This window comes from Staurois parvus, unplaced genomic scaffold, assembly GCF_062004578.1.
Source record: "Staurois parvus isolate SC_StPar_1 unplaced genomic scaffold, SC_StPar_1.0 ptg001328l, whole genome shotgun sequence".
NCBI classification, from domain to species: domain Eukaryota; kingdom Metazoa; phylum Chordata; class Amphibia; order Anura; family Ranidae; genus Staurois; species Staurois parvus.
In genome coordinates, this window is record NW_028319124.1 from 1,700,705 (window position 1) to 1,718,998 (window position 18,294).

The following is an 18,294-nucleotide window of genomic DNA, read 5'->3' on the forward strand; positions in this document are numbered from 1 at the left end:
TCTTTAGATGTGCAAAGCTGGTAGAGACATCCCCAAAAAGACTTGCAGCTGTAATTGCAGCAAAAGGTGGTTCTACAAAGTATTGACTCCGGGGGGCTGAATACAAATGCATGCCACACTTTTCACATATTTATTTGTAAAATATTTTGAAAACCATTTATCATTTTCTTTCCACTTCACAATTATGTGCCACTTTGGGTTGGTCTATCACATAAAATCCCAATAAAATACATTTATGTTTTTGGTTGTAACATGACAAAATGTGGAAAATTTCAAGGGGTATGAATACTTTTTCAAGGCACTGTATATCATGGAGGTAAGTCACTTTGGAGATAAATTATTATAGGGTAATATGACAATTGGGTACAAAAAACGGCCACTGCCCCAGTCTATAACTGGCTTTCACAGCAAGGAGCACATGGAAGGGGGACGCATGTCAAACAACAAAAAAAAAGAAAAATTCCGAGCTCTAACTTGCCAGCCAGCCTGCAAACAAACCGAATTAACCTGTCTAGCAGAATGCGCTAAAAACGGGTTTAGTTAGCACACATTTGCAAATACATGTGTAAGCTACAGAGCCTTGTTATGGCACTTATGACACTTGGGACCTAGGTTGCTACTATATAATATCGCAGGAGTATATCACTGTGTAACTGTACTAGTACAGGGTAATAAGGTATGCGAGAACTGTGTTACTGTTATATATCACTGGACTATGTTGATCTGGAGGTGAATTACTATGTGGCAGCTTTTCTCAACCTTTTTATCTCAGAGAAACCCTTAATTTTAGCAGGGTTCCCTAAGACTTGAAAATTATAATTCATGAATTCAGAATATTGCTGCTTACATTGGTGATCAGGGTAAAATGTCCCTCATATAGTGATGGCAAGAAAACCCATTACACCCTTACAGACAGATAAAAAGATCACTTATGTATGTAGTTACATAGTTAGTCTGGCTGAAAAAAGACAAAAGTCCATCCAGTTCAACCATAAAAAAAAAAAAAAAGTTATAATCCTATACCCACAATTGATCCAGAGCAAGGCAAAAAAAAAAACAGCAAATCATGATCCAATTTGCTGCTGCTAGGAAAAAAATTCCTTCCTGATGCCCTGAGAGGCAAATCAGATATTCCCTGGATCAACTTTACCTATAAATGTTAGTATCCAGTTATATTCTGTGTATCTAAGAAACAATCCAGGACTTTTTTGAAGCAATCCACTGAGCTGGCCAGAACCAACTCTTGAGGGAGTCTATTCCACATTTTCACAGCTCTCACTGTGAAGAAACCTTTCCATGTTTGGAGATTAAATTTCTTTTCCTCCAGACGTAAAGAGTGCCCCCTTGTCCTCTGTGATGACCTCAGGGTGAATAAATCTACACCGAGTTCACTATATGAACCACTGATGTATTTATACATGTTGATCATATCCCCCCTTAAAGCGGAGTTCCACTCACTCTGTACAAAAATAAAAGTCAGCAGCTACAAAAACTGCCACTCACCTGTCCCACGATCCTGCATTGCTTCTGCCGCAGCCTGTTTCTCCGGCCATCCTGTATTCCAGGCGCTGCCATCTTCAGTGTGGGCACCCAGCTTGCGGCTTCACAGCCGGGTACCCACTGAGCATGCGCGAGTAGTGCTGTGCTTCCCGAATGGCCCGTCATCTTCTGGGACCTGTCACGTGTCCCACAAGACTTTGGGGAGGGAAGGTAGGGGAGGACAACTTCCGTTTCCGGAAGTGGGTACCTGTCAAATTCGGATACCTGTTTCCCCCCCCCGCTCCCCAAAGGTACCAATCCTTAATGGGGAGCAGGGGACAAATCTTTAAAGCGGAACTTCCCCTTTTGGGTGGAACTCCACTTTAATCTCCTCTTCTCAAGAGAGAATAAATTCAGTTCCTCTAATCTTTCCTCATAGCTGAGCTCCTCCATGCCTCTTATCAGTATTATACGTGGAATGTAATATTGGCTCTGCCAAGTGGTTTTGGATCTAGAATTATTCAGGCGCCATCAGATGGGAGGTAAATAAGCCACAGCTCAAGGGACCCCTAGCAACCTCTGGAGCAACTCTAGGGTTCCATGGAACCCTGGCTGAGAATGGCTGCTATAGGGTAAAAAGTCATTCAGGAGCTGTATTACTGTTATATATCACAGTGCTATGTCAGTTTGGAGCTGAAATTCTATGGTGTAGTAAGACACTTGGGAGCTGTGTTACTGTTCCATTATATTGCAGTGGTATGTTGCTTTGGAGCTGAATTACTATGGGGTAATAAGACTCCTGGGAGCTGGGTTATGGGTATATGATATCACAGCAGTATGTCACTTTGGAAATGAATGACCATATTGTAATGGTAAGACACTCGGGGCTCTTATTTGATATCACAGCAGTATGATGCTTCAGAACTGAATTACTATAGGGTATTAGACACTTGGGACTGTGTTGCTGTTATGTGATATTGCAGTGGTACGTTGCTTTAGAGCTGAATTGTGATGGGTTAATACGACAGCTGAGAGCCGGGTTGCTGTATCAAGATATTGTGGGATATCTCAGCAGTAACGAGACGCTCGGGGGGCCAGGTCACTGTAATATACACTGATCAACCATAACATTATGAGCACTGACACATAAAGTGAATAATATGATTATCTCATTACAATGGTAACTGAAAGTGGGTGGGATATATTAGGCAGCAAGTGAACATGTTGTCACTGATTTGTGTTGAAAGCAGAAAAAATAGGCAAGCCTAAGAATCTGAGTGACTTTGACAAGGGCCAAATTGTAATGTTTAGGCAACTGGGTCAGAGGAACTCCAAAACTGTAGCTCTTGTGGGATGTTCCCGGTCTGCAGTGGTCAGGACCTACCAAAGGTGGTCCGAGGAAGGAAAACTGGCTAAAGGGTCATGGGTGGCCAAGGCTCACTGATGCAAATGGCGAGTGAAGGCTGGCCCATGTAGTCTGATCTGATAGAAGAGCAACTGTAGTGCATATTGCTGAAAATGTTAATGCACATTCTAATAGAAATGTGTCAGAACACACAGTACATCACAGTTTGTTGTGTATAGGGCTGTGTAGCTGCAGATGGTTATGGTGCCTATGCTGACCCGTGTCCACAGTTAAAAGACCCTACAGTGGGCACGTGAGCATCAAAACTGGGCCACAGAGCAATGAAAGAAGATGGCCTGGTCTGATGAATTCAAGAATGGTTTAAGAAACACGAGTTCAAGGTGTTGACTTGGCTTCCACATTCTCCAGATCAAGAATCTGTGCGATGTGCTGGAAAAAAAAGTTTGATTAATGGAGAACCCACCTCACAACTTTAATGGCTTGAAGGATCTGCTACTGATGGCTTGGTGCCAGATACCACAGCATACCTTCAGAGGTCTAGTGGAGTGGTGGATGTTCATAAGTTTATGGCTGATTGGTGTATATTACATTACCTTAATAAGACATTCAAGAAATCATTTATTCGATTATATAACAGGGGTGATCATACTTCAAGGATACACAGTAATGTATCTACACTAAGCTCAAAAAAACTGGCCATAAAATATTGTCCTTGCACAATATTACATAATGGCCAAAATAGTTTCAAGGAGAATTCCCACTCTTCTGTGTGGGGCTTAGTTATCATTATTTAAGTTTATACTAAACCAAAATGTATTTTTGGTTAGGGTAGTGAGGGGTCATAACATCTGTCAGGTTTTTATTTATTTCTCTGTCCCCCTAGGAAACTTCACCCTCTCTTATTTGTCCTGGTGACTATTATTACCAGAACAGAAAATGTGGAAAAAGGTAAAACTTTGAATTGTAATTAGAAAAGGTACATTTGGGACACTTGTTCTGGTGACAATTGAGAAAAGATTTCCCTTACGTTGGAGAGATATTCTCTCACTTCCTGTTGCATCTCGAGACAGGAAGTAAAGGAAAAGCTCCCCAATAGGACACAGACAAGTGTATGGAAATCCTAAACCTGCTTGCAGCAGGTCAATGCAGGTCAGAAGGAGATCCATTCCAGTTTAAATGTACCGTTGAATGATCTCAGAAACTTCTTAAACTGATGCCTTTGGCACATGGCCAAAGCCCGTCAACACAGGCCCTTAGGACTCCAAAGATTGTGGATTTACAGGCTAAAGAAATGGAAATAAACAGAGATCTAGGTCTCTATAGAATGGGTAATGGAATAAAAGGGGTACTTACCTGCATTTCTAGAGGTTGCTGGTCGGGGACTATCTGTAGCTGTTTTAGGAGACTGAGATGGGCTTGCAGTTTTTATGTTTCTGGTTGCAATAGGTCTGGAATTCACAGATTTATTTGTAGGCCCCCCCTTGACTTGTCCATTGGTCGAGGAGTCCATTTTGACCGAACCTGTGGTGATAAAGGGCATGGCATTAGCAAATGATGCAGCTATCCCAGATTCTGCTGCTTCCTCCCAGGTTTACCACAATCTTGTTGCCTTCCTCCTTAAGCTGGGTATACACTTTTATAGAATCTTTTTTTGTTCAGCCCTCGGGGATGGACTAATCTTCCCTGCAGACCATTGTATTCTTACAGCCAGAACTTGCAGCTGATGCAGGAGCAGTTTCTCCAACACATTTCCACTCCTGAGAGGCCCAGCCTTTCGATATTCAACCAATTTCATGCTGACAAATTCAAGCTGTGTATGCTGGCCTCAACAGCTCTGTCCTTTGGTTCTAAAGCAAGCCACAGGTTCGAATCTCGGCCAGTTCAGCAGGGACTGGCCAAGATTCAAACCACGTATGGGCAGGCTGATTGTAACTAAGTTGATTGATCGAAGTCAGTTTTGTGGGTGGGATACTCCCAAAGGGAAATCAGGTCTAAAGGGATGCAGGCCCCGCCACTTTCCTCAATAGAGCCCTGCAGGAGCAGCAGCTGATTGATAATGATAAAATCACTCCTATACAGATTCACTCTGCACATGGACACAGACAAACAAATAGCTATTTCATCAGAATACCAAAAGTTAGAAATCTGCAACAAAGTTTGTTAAATTCCTTGCAATGTACATTGATTAACCAGAGGGGAAGGTTTTTTTCTCAGCAAAAGTAGAGTTACTCCTTAAGGATAGATGGCACTACAGTGCCTTGCATTGTGCTTGGTGCGTTGCCATGCCTTGGGGTAACACGTGTGTTTTTCTATTGCTGCAATGCAATGGTGCATGGTGGCTCTAAGCTTTGACGGTACCTAGCATGATCAAATAACAGTGCCCTGTAGTTAAAGCAAACCTTACTCCATTTTTAGTGTAATAAAGAGTATGCTGAGCCGTAAAACGTTTTCTTGTTTAATTAGAGTAGGAAAGCATTAGAACCCCTGTTGGGTTTTTACTGTTATCCGAGGCTCTCTTTAGAGATATTTACCCTCACCTTCTGTCTGCTGACAAGGGTTTCATTAAAAAGGAAGGAAAGGAAAACGTACAACAGGAACACAGATGAAATCTGACTGGGGTTCTAGCCCTCCCCTAATCTACTAAAGAAAATAATTTTAATTTCTCTTTGTCCTGCTGTTAGTATTCCTTAATTCCTGTTTGGCAAGGTTGTCAACAGGACAGGAAGTGAGCAGAAATCTCTCTAATGGAGCACTGATAGGGGTTGCTACCTTTATCTACTGAATCCAAAGCTATGAAAAGGATAATAGCTAGACATACATTTTAAAGAGGAACTTAACCCCTCCAATCCCATCTTACTTGCTATGCAAAGTTCTCATCAGAAACTGTACTCGCCTGCCCAGAATATTCAGCCTTGCTGTGATCCACTGTTCCACTGCCACAGGTAAGGTCCCATGCCACCATCTTTCTATACGTCATGAGGAGCCAGCTGTCTCTTGCCGGTTCTTTCAGCAGGCCCCTGATGTTGCACCCCTAGATCTGCTCACCTGCCAGTGTGTCACCTTCTTTCCTATGTCATGGGAAGCTGGCTGTCTCTTACTGGTTCTTTTAGCAGACCCCTGATTATACACCACTAGGTCTGCTCACCAGCCAGTGTGCCACCATCTTTCCTACATCATGGGGAGCCAAATGTCTTTTATTGGTTCTTTTAGAAGGCCCCCCGATGATGCAACTCTAGGTCTGCTCACCAGCCAATACGTCACATTCTTTTCTACATTATGGAGAGCCGACTGTCCCTTAGTGGTTCTTTTAGCAGGCCCCTGATGATAAACATCTAGGTCTGCTCACCAGCCAGTGTGCCACCATCTTTCTTACATCATTGGAAGACAGCTCTCTCTTATGGGTTCTTTTAGAAGGCCCCCGATGATGTACCGCTAGGTCTGCTCACTAGCCAGTTTGTCCCTGCTTCTAAAGCAGGAAAGAGTGTAGGGAGTTAGGCAAAGTGGTTGTAAACCCTTACATATACCAAGTGAAGTGACTGGCCTCAGGTGTTACACAGAGATGAAACAAATCCTCCTACATAAGCTGTACCTGTCTATCTGCAGACTTTTCTTCTTTACATCTGTTCAAAGAGCTGAATTTATAAAGCTTGTTTGAGAGTTCAGAAAAAAGGGGAAGAGAAGTTACACTCTGCAGAGCTCAGTAATGAGAGCTGATTGGAGGAAAGAGACCCCCCCTCCACACAGCTCACAGGAACAGAGCTGGGGCTGTCAATCTCCTGGAGGCCCCTCCCCTGTCACCATTTTTCTCTTGGTGTCAGGAAAACCTGTCAGAAGTGATTCCTGCAGATAGCAGAATAATGAAGCAACAGACAGATATGACACTTAGTGCTCTTAATTGAGACAAGTAAACGCTATAGAGGAATATGTTTTGTTCGTATTTTGTGACTGAGTTTTACAACCACTTTAACTTCATGAATAAAGGTCCACTTTAAGCTCTGCAAAACAGTGAAGACCGACTGCAACGCCATCTGTATTGGCAAGTATTATAAATTTTACTTAGAGAAACCATCTTTACATAATTTTTTTTTTCTCCCCCATAAATAGGAAAACGCTAAATCTAAATCTGAACGTTCAGTCTTAAACAAATTGTCTACTAAATAAAATCTATGAATACGTGTTTTTATTCAATAACATAGCATTGTTATTCCTATTAATTTAGGCACATAAATGTGATTGTCAGGAACTGATGTCCTTAGTTTGGCCGCCTGTTTGCTTTGAGCTAAACATGCCAGCTGTATGTGGTGTCCAGTATATGGGCCCCTCTCTTCCAGAGACAGCTCCTTTGTGGTGGCCCAGCCAAGCCCTCCTCCCCATTTCCTGAGGGTTCACAGCCAAAGACGAGACAAGCGTGAATCCAGAAAACAGTGATCTCATTTGTCTGAATAGCCCAGGTTTCTGTATTTTGGGCTCTGTGGTCCTCGAGGTATTAATTATGCAGAGAATGCCAGATGCTGCCTACACCTCCTACCCACCACCCACACTGTGATCCCTACACAAATGTGCCGTGCTTCGCATCCACTCCTACATGCTCATCACCACGGAGGTACAAGGAGACAAGATGAGATGTACAAAGACACAAGACAAAGCAGAGATGGCAAACCCAGCAAGCTTTATAGAAGTGAGAATAGAACATTGGGTGTGGGCATGCACCTGATGCTCCTGTATAACAAGCATTGTGTTGGTGAAGTCCTAACAATGAACCAGGTAGAAGGCCAACCACAGAGCTAATGAAAGAATAGATAGCTGCAATGTTGATGTGAAGGCTCAGTCATTTAGAAACAGCAAAAAGTAAATGGTTTGCCGAGCATCTGTCAGAATTAAAGGGTTAGTTCACTTTTACTTAAAAAACTACCTATGCAGATAAAGGGAGCCTGTAGATGAAAACAAACTGAGCAGCTGTGACTAAGGTTGGATAATGCTCTTGCTTTAGGTGTAGGCTATGTTCCTCCCGAAGCCTGGCTAAAAAAATATCCAGAGATGACAACATTCTTTCCTGCCTCGTTGCTAGGATGTTGCTAAGATACTTCCAACTGTTACTGCTCACCACCACCAACAACAACATCCTAGCAACAAGTCAAGAAAGGATCTTGTCATCTCTGGGAGTTTTTCAGCCATGTTTCAGGAGGTATGATAAAGTGGAGTTCCTAGTCCCCCCACAACTTTTACTGACTCCTAATATTGGGGCACTTTCCTGTCCAGGCATCCAGCGGTGTCCTCATCCCGAGCCAATTCTTCAAACACCGGTTTCCTACTGGGCATGCGCAAAGCACGCTGCACTTTGTGAATGGGCCATAGTCTTCTGGGACCTTTTGAGTTTCCCAGAGGGCTGGGGGGTATAAAGTTAAATAATGCCCTTGATCTAGGTTTAGGCCATTAAAGCTGAATTCCACCCAAAAGTGGATGTTCAGCTTATCTACCTCCTCCCCCCTCAGCTGCCACATTTGGGAGGGAGGGGGAGAGGGAGTGGGCACCTGGTTTTTACAGGTACCACTCCCACTTCCAGCTCAGTTCACCGCTGCAAAGTGAGCTGTAAGTGGGAGTGGTACCTGTAAAAACCAGGTACCCGCTCCCCCTCCCCCCCAAATGTAGCAGCGGAGGGGGAAGAGGCAGATAAGCTGAGCTTCCACTTTTGGGTGGAATTCAGCTTTAATGGCCTAAACCTAGATCAAGGGCATTATTTAACTTTGCTCAAAGCTTCACTCTTTCATTTTATCTTCAGGCACCCCTTGCCTGCATGGGCAATTTTTTGTTAAAGGTGAACCAACCCTTTAAGCCACTGGCGCAGGACCAGGGACCGAGGAAAACACAACTGTAATGGGTGTACTGGAGAAAGGAGGGGGTTCTAGCCTCCATATACTGCATTGGGATCAAACAGTTATTGTCCGTAGAAAAGTGCTAGTTACAGCAAGGAAGCTGCTGATGGCTGGTCAATTCCCACTTCCCTGTGTGTTCCTAGCACGTAATGTAGTCATAGGATCTGAAATGTCCCATGACCAAGCACAAGGGATGCAGGGGTAAATATCACTGCAACAGCCACCTGGAGAATCCCCTGTTATCCTGAAGTTGTCTTCTGCTTCTAAGGTGACTGGAGAAGGCAATTAAAGTGGAGGCAGCAAAGTGGCAGGGCCAGGAGCGGACTGACAACTCATGGGGCCCCCCGGGCAATAGGGAATCATGGGGCCCCCTGTGTCCTTGCCCAAACTCAAAAAAAGCCTATGAAAACGGTACCAGGGGCATCTCATGGGGCCCCCTACTGACCCCTGGCCCTCGGGCAGTGCCCGAGTTTCCAAATGGTCAGTCCGCCCCTGGGCAGGGCACAATCAGTGGTGGGTTCAAAACTTCCAATGTGGCCCCTGACTCTACCACTATATCACTGCATTCACCGCATTATGTACCGTGTACAAATCAACCAGTGCCGCTCCTAGAAGCTGCTCTTCACCAGTACACACTTGCACAGATACAAATAATAATGTGCCTAAATCCAGAACTAATAATAAGTCATCAGATTTTTACCCTTCCTTTTTATAGTGCAGGTTGGGGGAATGAATGTGAGGAAACTGATTGGTTACAAAGGGCCCCAAGAACAGGTCATATACTAGATAAAAAGACAGAGTGGGAGATTTACTAAAACTGGAGCACACAGAATCTGGTGCCGCTGTGGGTAGTAACCAATCAGCTTCTAACTTCAGCTTCTTCAACTAAACTTGGGCAGAAAAACTTGGAAGCTGATTGGTTAATGTGCACAGCCGCACCAGATTCTGTGTGCACCAGTTTTAATAAATCTCCCCCAAATAGCCAAACGGCCAATCTCTGCCAACTAGTCACACGTGCATTTTCACTGGTCTAAAAGGCTAAAAGCTTATTTCTGACTGGTTGCAGTGAATTCCAGTGGCCATCCCTGGACAGAATATCATGGCGGGTGAGCAAGTGTCAAACAAAGCTTTTTTTAATATTCATTCATTTAAGTGCAATCACTGTAATGTACGGTCAGATATTGTATAAACTATGAAAAATCTGACCAGTAAGTTTAGTAATTAGAATATCTTTAGATTGTGAGCTCACATGGTCAGAGCCATCTCAACTCTCTTGTATTGAAATTGTACTGTTCCTCTTCATTTTGTAAAGCGCTGCGCAAACTGTTGGCTCTATCTCAATCTGGTATGATGATACATAAATGACAATTGTCTTGCTGAGCTGCTAAACATCTAGCTCGGGGGTCAGCAACCTGTAGATTGTGATCTTCCAGTAGATCATGGCCAGATGCCTGGTAGATTGCAGTCTAGGCTTGCTGACCCGCCAGCCCAGAGCATCAGAGTGCAATGCAGAGGGACTATTTGTAAAGTTGGAGCTGTAGTAGGGAGCAAGAGCCGCATAAGCTGATGCCTCCTCTGTAGTGCCGGCTCCTGTCCCATGCGGAGTGAGACCAACTACACTGCATCTCTGATCCCGGCTAGTGGTCTCCAGAGTGGTGCCAGCAGCAGTAAAGAAAAGCTCTTGAGGTCAGTGTGAAGCAATACACTGGGCATAATAGTATAGGGCTGCTTTCACACTGACGTGCTGCGGTTTACCCACAATGCTGGTGCAGTGCAATGTACCTGCTGCTTTCCTACACTTAGCCATAGACTTCTATTATATCCTGAGGGTTTGGTGCACTTTCTGAAAGCAAACCAAACCTCCTGAATGCAGGAGTTCTGGTCAGGGGCAGACTGAAAACTCATGGGGCCCCCGGACAATAGAGGATCATGGGACCCCTGTGTCCTCACCCACATTCAAACCATACCCAAAAAAGCCTATGAAAGGTACCAAGGGCATCTCATGGGGCCCCCTACTGACCCTGGGCCCTCGGGCAGCCTGAATGGTCAGTCCGCCCCTGGTTCTGGTGAGCTTTCAGAAAATGCAACACATCTGCAGGATATAATAGAAGACTATGGCAAAATGCAGCTAACCCAGGAAAATGAAAGTTGCAGTGAGCTGCAAATGCGGTGCAAGTAAACTGCAGCACATCAGTGTGAAAGCAGCCGTATAGGAGGTTCAGAACAGTAAGGGTTCATTTACATTTGCAGTTTGGAAGGTGGTAAAACCCCATAGTTAAGATTTGTTTTTACTTCCCCCTTCCCCAACTGCACCCCCTTTAGTTGCAATGGCCAGGGGTGTACACATCACAGCCACATCAGTTGGTGGGTGCAGCATCTGCCAAGCATAAACCATTCAAGTGAACGAGGCCTCCTCACTACCTGATTGAAGCCTATAATTGCCATGCAATGCAGGTGACTGCGGGACAGTAGTACGGCAATAATGGTTTAAATCAGGTGTGAGGAGGCGACACTGTGCCCGGTGGTCTTTGACTTCAACCCATGTTGTTCAGGTAGATCTCAACTTCTTTAAGGTTGCCTACCCCTGATCTATCAGTTATGTATCTGGAATTTTCCCTTTGGGAACCTTTAAAATAGCACTGGGGTCAAGCCATGGACAGTCATATTCTTGACCTTTAAAACAAGCCCTCAGTAACCTCTGTAGCTGCAGGCACCATGGTGCAATTCACCCTGAAATTATACAGTAGAAAGTACTTTAAAGTATTCACCTTTTACTGAAAAAAATGTAAAGGTGAACAAACACCATGCACCCTCCCCACCCCACATGCCAGTCCCTGCTGTACTTATCTCTGGTGAAGTTGAGCTGTCAGGGATCCCAGCAGCCGGTCCAGCGGGGATTTGAAATCCTTCAATATACTATTCTTTATTTTCTCTGTATAGCGCTTGCAGGACAGATCAGATTGATTCTGATTGGTCAGACAGTGAATCACTCTGATCTGCCCTGGAAGTGCTGCCAGAGAAGAGGGGGATTTCAATCCCTGGACTGCTGGACCAGCTGCGGGAGGTCAGTACAGCGGGGATTGGGGGGTGGGGATGATGTACGGTGTTAATTCACCTTTAAATTTTTTTCTGTAATGGTGAATTAACCCTTAAGAGGAACTTCACTTCCATTTCTTAGTTTTTTTTTCCAGTCTTCCTTGTGACATGCAACACTGTCCTGCTGTAATCTAGCACTCTGCTGCCACATGCCAGGTTCCCCGCTGCCATCTTCTTTTCTTGCATCATCAGGAGCTGGCTGTCTCTTCTGGGGTTTTTGCAGTAGGCCCCTGATGATGTGCTGCAAGGTCCTTCCTCCTTTAACCGCTGTCTGTATGCTAGTGACTCCTGGGATATCTGACTTGGATATCCCAAGAGGCCATTAGAGCAAAAAACACCTCATTCTGCCTAGGCAGGGGGTAGACTGAAAAAAAAGGTAGATAAAAAAAGTCAGCTTTTTAGATGATGGCAAGGGGAGGGTTATATAAACATACTAAGTATGAAGTACGAAGTATAGATCCGCTGTAAGGGCTCACATGGCTGTACACAGATCAGATCAGCAGGTTTCTGCAGCGGGTCCAGCTAGGTATGTACATTCTAGGTATGTTACGGCTAGGTACAGAAGAGCCGCTCTGTACCGCAGGTAATCATTCTATATGCGAATACATATGAACAGTTATGGTGCCTATCAGCCTGTCACTGATTTGTGCAGCAGCTGAATGTAAATACCTGGCTGTACCTGCTGCAGAAATACACTAATCTGGGTGGTGTATGGCCATGAATGGCCTTGTAAATCGTCCCTAACTCTCATTTCAGTAGCTCGGCTACACCCTCCTAGTAGTGACTTGGCAGCAGGCACACAACAAGAGAGGAGAGAGCAGAGTGCAGAGAACTGACTTTGAGAGCTTCTGTTAAAGAGTTACTAAACCCACGACAATAACATCAGTCTGTATATGCAGTAAATAATGCTTGTTATAGTCACTGTGGAACCTAAAGAGTTAATCCTCTGCATTGTGTAAAAAATCCTGTTTGATCCTGACTTCTCTGATCCTCCCCTTCTCCTACTGTCCCCAGCCCATCTGCTGATAGTACAGAGCTCTAGGAGCCACTCTGCACATGCTCAGTTTAGAGTGTATTGCTAGAGAGTTATTCTTTCTTTGGGAGAGTGCATGTGATCAGCACAGGGCCAATCAGCACTGTCCAGACAGAGGTCAGGAGTTCTGCATCCTCCTAGAGCAAAATGAAAACTCTTCCTACAAGCTTTAACCAGTGCTCGGCTGAACACTGAAGTCACAAGACTGCTCTAAGGCTAGGTTCACATCTATGCAGGCTGAACCATTTCTGCATTGCGTTTTGCATTATTGCACCTGCGTTTTTTAAGGGTTTGGATTTTTTTTTTTTTCTACATTTTTCTTATTGCTGGGCAGATTTAAAATGCAAAACACATAAAAAAATGCGGCAAAAACGCAGCAAAAATGCAATACATGCTTTTCTTCAGCGTTTCCATTGAAGTCTATAGAACCAAAAATGTAACTTTTTGCATTAAAAAAGTCCCTGACCCTTTCCAAAAAACACACCGGGAGACCAGATATAGTGAATGCAGGGTCCGGGGAGACCAGATATAGTGAATGCAGGGTCTGGGGAGACCAGATATAGTGAATGCAGGGTCCTGGGAGACCAGATATAGTGAATGCAGGGTCCGGAGAGACCAGATATAGTGAATGCAGGGTCCGGGGAGACCAGATATAATGAATGCAGGGTCCTGGGAGACTGGATATAGTGAATGCAGGGTCCGGGGAGACCAGATATAGTGAATGCAGGGTCCGGGGAGACCAGATATAGTGAATGCAGGGTCCGGGGAGACCAGATATAGTAAATGCAGGGTCCGGGGAGACCAGATATAGTAAATGCAGGGTCCTGGGTTAGTATCACTTTAAGTGCCTGCAGCTAAGGAGGTCATTTGGGACCTGTTTTAGGGCTCATTTACACCTGTGGCAAGCACTGCTGCGCCTCTGAAAAGCGATCTAGAAAGAGTGGTGAGGTGATGTGTTGCCTCATCACCAGCTGTTTGGGTAAAATAAAATGCTGTATGAAAAAAAAGCACGGCCCCATTCCTTTGAAAGGGTCGCGCTTGGCGGGCAGTAGTACCCGAGGAACATGACAGGGGCTTTGATTTCTGCTACAGCTTCGAAGCTGCTTTTCTTTTTTGTACAGCTGAAACTCAGATCTGTATAAACAGCAGAGAGCAGGCTTCCTATAGGCCATTCTAGCATTAGTTATTACTAAAAGTATCAGATGACGCAAGGGGCGGAGCTTCTACAAAAAAACGTGTATGCCTAGGAAAGCACGATGTCTAAATCAGGGGCGGACTGATAAATCATGGGGCCCCCGGGCAATAGGGGATCATGGGGCCCCTGTGTCCTTGCCCAAACTCAAAAAAGCCTATGAAAAAGGTACCAGGGGCATCTCATGGGGCCCCCTACTGATCCTGGGCCCTCGGTTTCCAAATGGTCAGTCCGCCCCTGGTCTAAATACAGCCCTGACACTGTCCAATAACAGGAAAGCTGGCTATCCGCTGGTACAAACATTTCATTCTCAGAGCATTCATTCGATTTTCTAACCCTTAGTGGGGTCCATTCACTTTAGTTTTCGACAGCAGTAATGAGAAAAGTCAAAGAAGTAGGATGGAAAATGTTTCTTGGATAAATACGTTTCTAACAGCGTATGCGGTTTTCATTCTGGAAATTACATTCATTCCAAAATTAAAGGTTAAAAGGAAACCAAATTGTGAAGTACTTTCAAATGACATTCATTGAATCATCAAATGTACTGAGAAATTTCATTTGACATTCATTTGAAAATCTACTAGTGTGTGGCCATCTTTACATCGCCTCTAAAAACTGGTTTGTTTGTTGAGTAATGATCCTATGACTTGTGCAGTGACTCATAACAGCCAATGAAATATCATCTTGCTTCTGGTTACAACTGTCAGACTGTGAATACTGATCACCGATTGGCTGCTCTGGGTAACAGAACACTGCTTCAGGCGTTAAACTTTGTATAAGGCCCACCACCGCCTGTTCTTAAAGTGTACTATATTGCAGCTTATCAATTCTAAGATGTGATGGCTGCATTAGGTTTCTTTTTTAAGGCTTTCTTTATTTCTATCTGGTGATCTGGCCAGTAAGTCTGTTGTTTTTCAACAGAACAAGCTCTTCTGCAAGAGTAGCAGTTTAGAGGATCAAGACAAACCATATACCACTGACTGGGGTGCTTACAGTGATCAGCTTTTATTTATTCATTTAAAACCTTTATGCCCCCCCCCCCCAAAAAAAAAAACCAAAAACTGTTGCTGTAATTGCAGTGAGAGCTGAGGTTCAGCTTCAATTTAGTGTATTTGAGATGCCCCTGGTACCCATGAGATGCCCCTGGTACCTTTCATAGGCTTTTTTGGGTGTGGTTGGAGTATGGGTGAGGAAACAGGGGCCCCATGAGCTGTCAGCCCGCCCCTGCCCCCAAATTAACAATGCTGCTGTCCGAAGGTGCTCCTTCATCCAGAGTGGAGACACTTTAATACAGGAGGTGTATTAAGGGCCAGGTCATAAGTGAAAACAGAAGGAAAAAAGCCTAAATGTGTTAGTGTATTTATATCTGCTACTGCATCTAACACTCCCCCCCCCAGATTGGCAATGCTGCTGTCCGAAACTGCCCCCTGTGCTCATTCATCCAGAGTGGAGGCACTCTAATACAGAAGGTGAGCTACTGGCCAGATCACCAGGTGAAAAAACAGGGAAAAATAGATTAAATTTGTTGGTGCATTTAAATCTGCTAGTACATCTAACACTCCCCTTACCCTGGATTGACAATGCTGCTGTCCAAAGGTGCTCCCTATGCTCCTCTATCCAGAGTGTAGGCACTGTAATACAGGAGGTGTGTCACTGGCCAGATCACCAGTAAAACATGGGAAAAAAAAAATCTTAATTTATTAGTGTATTATAATCAGCTAGTACATCTGACACTCCCCTCCCCCTGGGTTGACAATACTGCTGTCCAAAGGTGTCCCCTGTGGTCCTTCATCCAGAGTGGAGACACTTTAATACAGGAGGTGTATTACTGGCCAGGTCATGAGTGAAAACAGAGGGAAAAAAAGCCTGAATTTGTTAGTGTATTTATATCTGCTAGTGCATTTAACCCCCCCTTAGATTGATAATGCTGCCGTCTGAAAGTGCCCCCTGTGCTCCTTCATCCAGAGTGTAGGCACTTTAATACAGGAGATGTGTTACTGGCTAGATCATCAGGTGAAAACAGAGGGGAAAACAAGCCTAATAAAGAAAACTAATGCAGCCACCACATCTAATGATTGGTAAGCTGCAATATTTTACATTTTTGGTTTTGAGTTTAAAACCACTTTAAGTAAATCTCATTACAAAGAAAGTCATTGTAAAAATATAGAAGCACATCACACGCATCTGTGTATAAATATGAATTTAATCAACTCTCCCCAGAAGGCAGCCAGAGTCACAAGTGTCCCTCAGACGCTTTTCAATTCACATTTGGGGTAGTTAGCATTTGAAAAGGAGCGCCCTTCCCCCTCCCCAGCGGCAGCACAATACACTGGGACAGAGGAGCTCCAGACAAGCACTTCCATCCAATTGTAGGCGCACACATTATAGGAACACACACTGCCTTGTATCCTAACGCATAACCCCCAGCAACCAATCAGCAGTCATCTTTGGTTGTTCTGACAGCTATACAGCGATGATATATGGGTTTGCGCACTTTGCGTCCTTCTCCTGCTTGGTTGGATGACCCCTGTTGGGGTTTGGTAAAGCAGAGCAATGAGGTATGCCAAGAGCGGTCACCCATATCCAACCAGATCGCGCCAACTGGAGCGTAGGATGAGCCCCTACTGGCGTTCAGCGCCGGTCTTCCAAGAGAGTGACCCGTTTCAGGGCTTGGGAGTAACGTTCTCTTCTACTTTTGCCCCGATTACGTCTTTTTGTCGGTCTGGAGCAGTGGGGACGCCGATTGGTTGCGTTTGGTTATGGCACAAAGACCACTTGGAAGCTTCCTACAGCTACGAAATCCAGAAAACACGCAGCTATTATCCTCTAGAATGACTGACGCAGGCAGAGATGCGCAAAGACGTCCTGGCGCTCGACACCAGAGCCCTAGACATAATGCAGGCTAATATTACCGACAGGTAGAGGAGACAATGGTAAACCTCGGCACTCACCTCCTCGTAGCTCTTCCAGTGTGCCAGTCACTCCCTGCGTCCCTCCTCTCTCCTCGCACACAGACAAGTGTCAGGGGAAGAAGAGGAGATGGATGGGGACAGGGTACCAGGGAGGAGGAAGCCTCCAATAGGAGGAGAGAGCATGGAGCATTTGGAAGCTGGCTCCCCCCTCCCCACTCCCAGGGCTAAGGGGTGATGTGAATATTCATACCCTCCCAGGGGAAGATTAACGCTTTCTATTATCCCTCACAAGTAGATGGCAGAGCAGATCAATAGAACTCCCCCAACTACACAACAATACACTGTGCACTCATTGAAAGGACCAGCAGCAGCCGGAGCTGCCTCCCTGGCACACTGTGTACAGCACAGAGAGGGGGCTTATTTCACCACACACAGGGGCCTGGTGTATGAAAACCGCAGCGTCTTTGGAGCCCATAGCAACCAGTTGCATGGCAGGTGTCGGTTTGGTGGGACCAGTTACAAAGTTCTAGCTGAACCCTAGGCAGCGCTGTAATCATGAATATATTATGATATTAACCTCCCTAGCGGTCTGATTATGTCAGTATTTCTGGGCTCAAAGCGGCACACTTTTTTGCATGGAAATATGTCGTTTTTTTTATTGTAGGCCTGTCATTTTTATTATTTTATTATTTTTTAAAATTATTTTTATTTCAAATACTTATATAGCGCCGTCAATTTACACAGCGCTTTACATACATATATTGTACATTCACATCAGTCCCTAACCCTCAAAGGGAGTACAATCTAAGGTCCCTAACGTACATTCATATACTAGGGACAATTTAGACAGAAGCCAATTAACCTACCAGCATGTCTTTGGAGTGTGGGAGGAAACCGGAGTACCCGGAGGAAACCCACGCAGTCACAGGGAGAATATGCAAACTCCAGGCAGGTGGTGCCGGGGTTAGGATTCGAACCAGCGACCCTACATTTTTTGGAATAACTCACTGAAATCTGCCCGAACAAGAGTCTAGTAAACATCCCAGGTATGATAAAATTTAAAACACGAAATCATAAATTATAATATAATAAATAATCATAAAAAATAATAATATAATAATAATAAATTTAATTCAATAATATAATCAAACCAAAAACACCGAAATTTGAAATACAGCGCCAAGTTTGCACACTGAGCAAAGTCGCAGAATCGTTTTCAGTGTCTGATGACGAATTTCTCCACGAATCATTATCACTCAATTCTGCAAGTGGTTCTAATTTACTATCGCTGTTCTCTAGCTGGACTAAAACCACTTTTGACCTAAAGGGACACTTTTTGGACG

General features: G+C 44.5%; 1 protein-coding gene across 4 annotated transcripts in view; it reads right to left on the reverse strand.

Annotated features, from left to right (window-relative positions):
* PRR36 (proline rich 36) overlaps positions 1-18,294 on the reverse strand; it is a 67,352-nt gene that overhangs the window by 20,773 nt on the left and 28,285 nt on the right. For 3 of the 4 annotated variants that reach the window (XM_089661226.1, XM_089661225.1, XM_089661223.1), the window contains exons 1-2: positions 16,991-17,142; positions 4,199-4,366 (exon numbers count right to left, since the gene is read on the reverse strand). In XM_089661226.1, the coding sequence (XP_089517352.1) occupies positions 4,199-4,355 (157 nt within the window). In that variant the 5' untranslated portion in view covers positions 4,356-4,366; positions 16,991-17,142. Of the gene's footprint in view, positions 1-4,198; positions 4,367-16,990; positions 17,143-18,294 lie in introns of those variants that run through there. The other variant, XM_089661224.1, reaches the window with a different exon arrangement.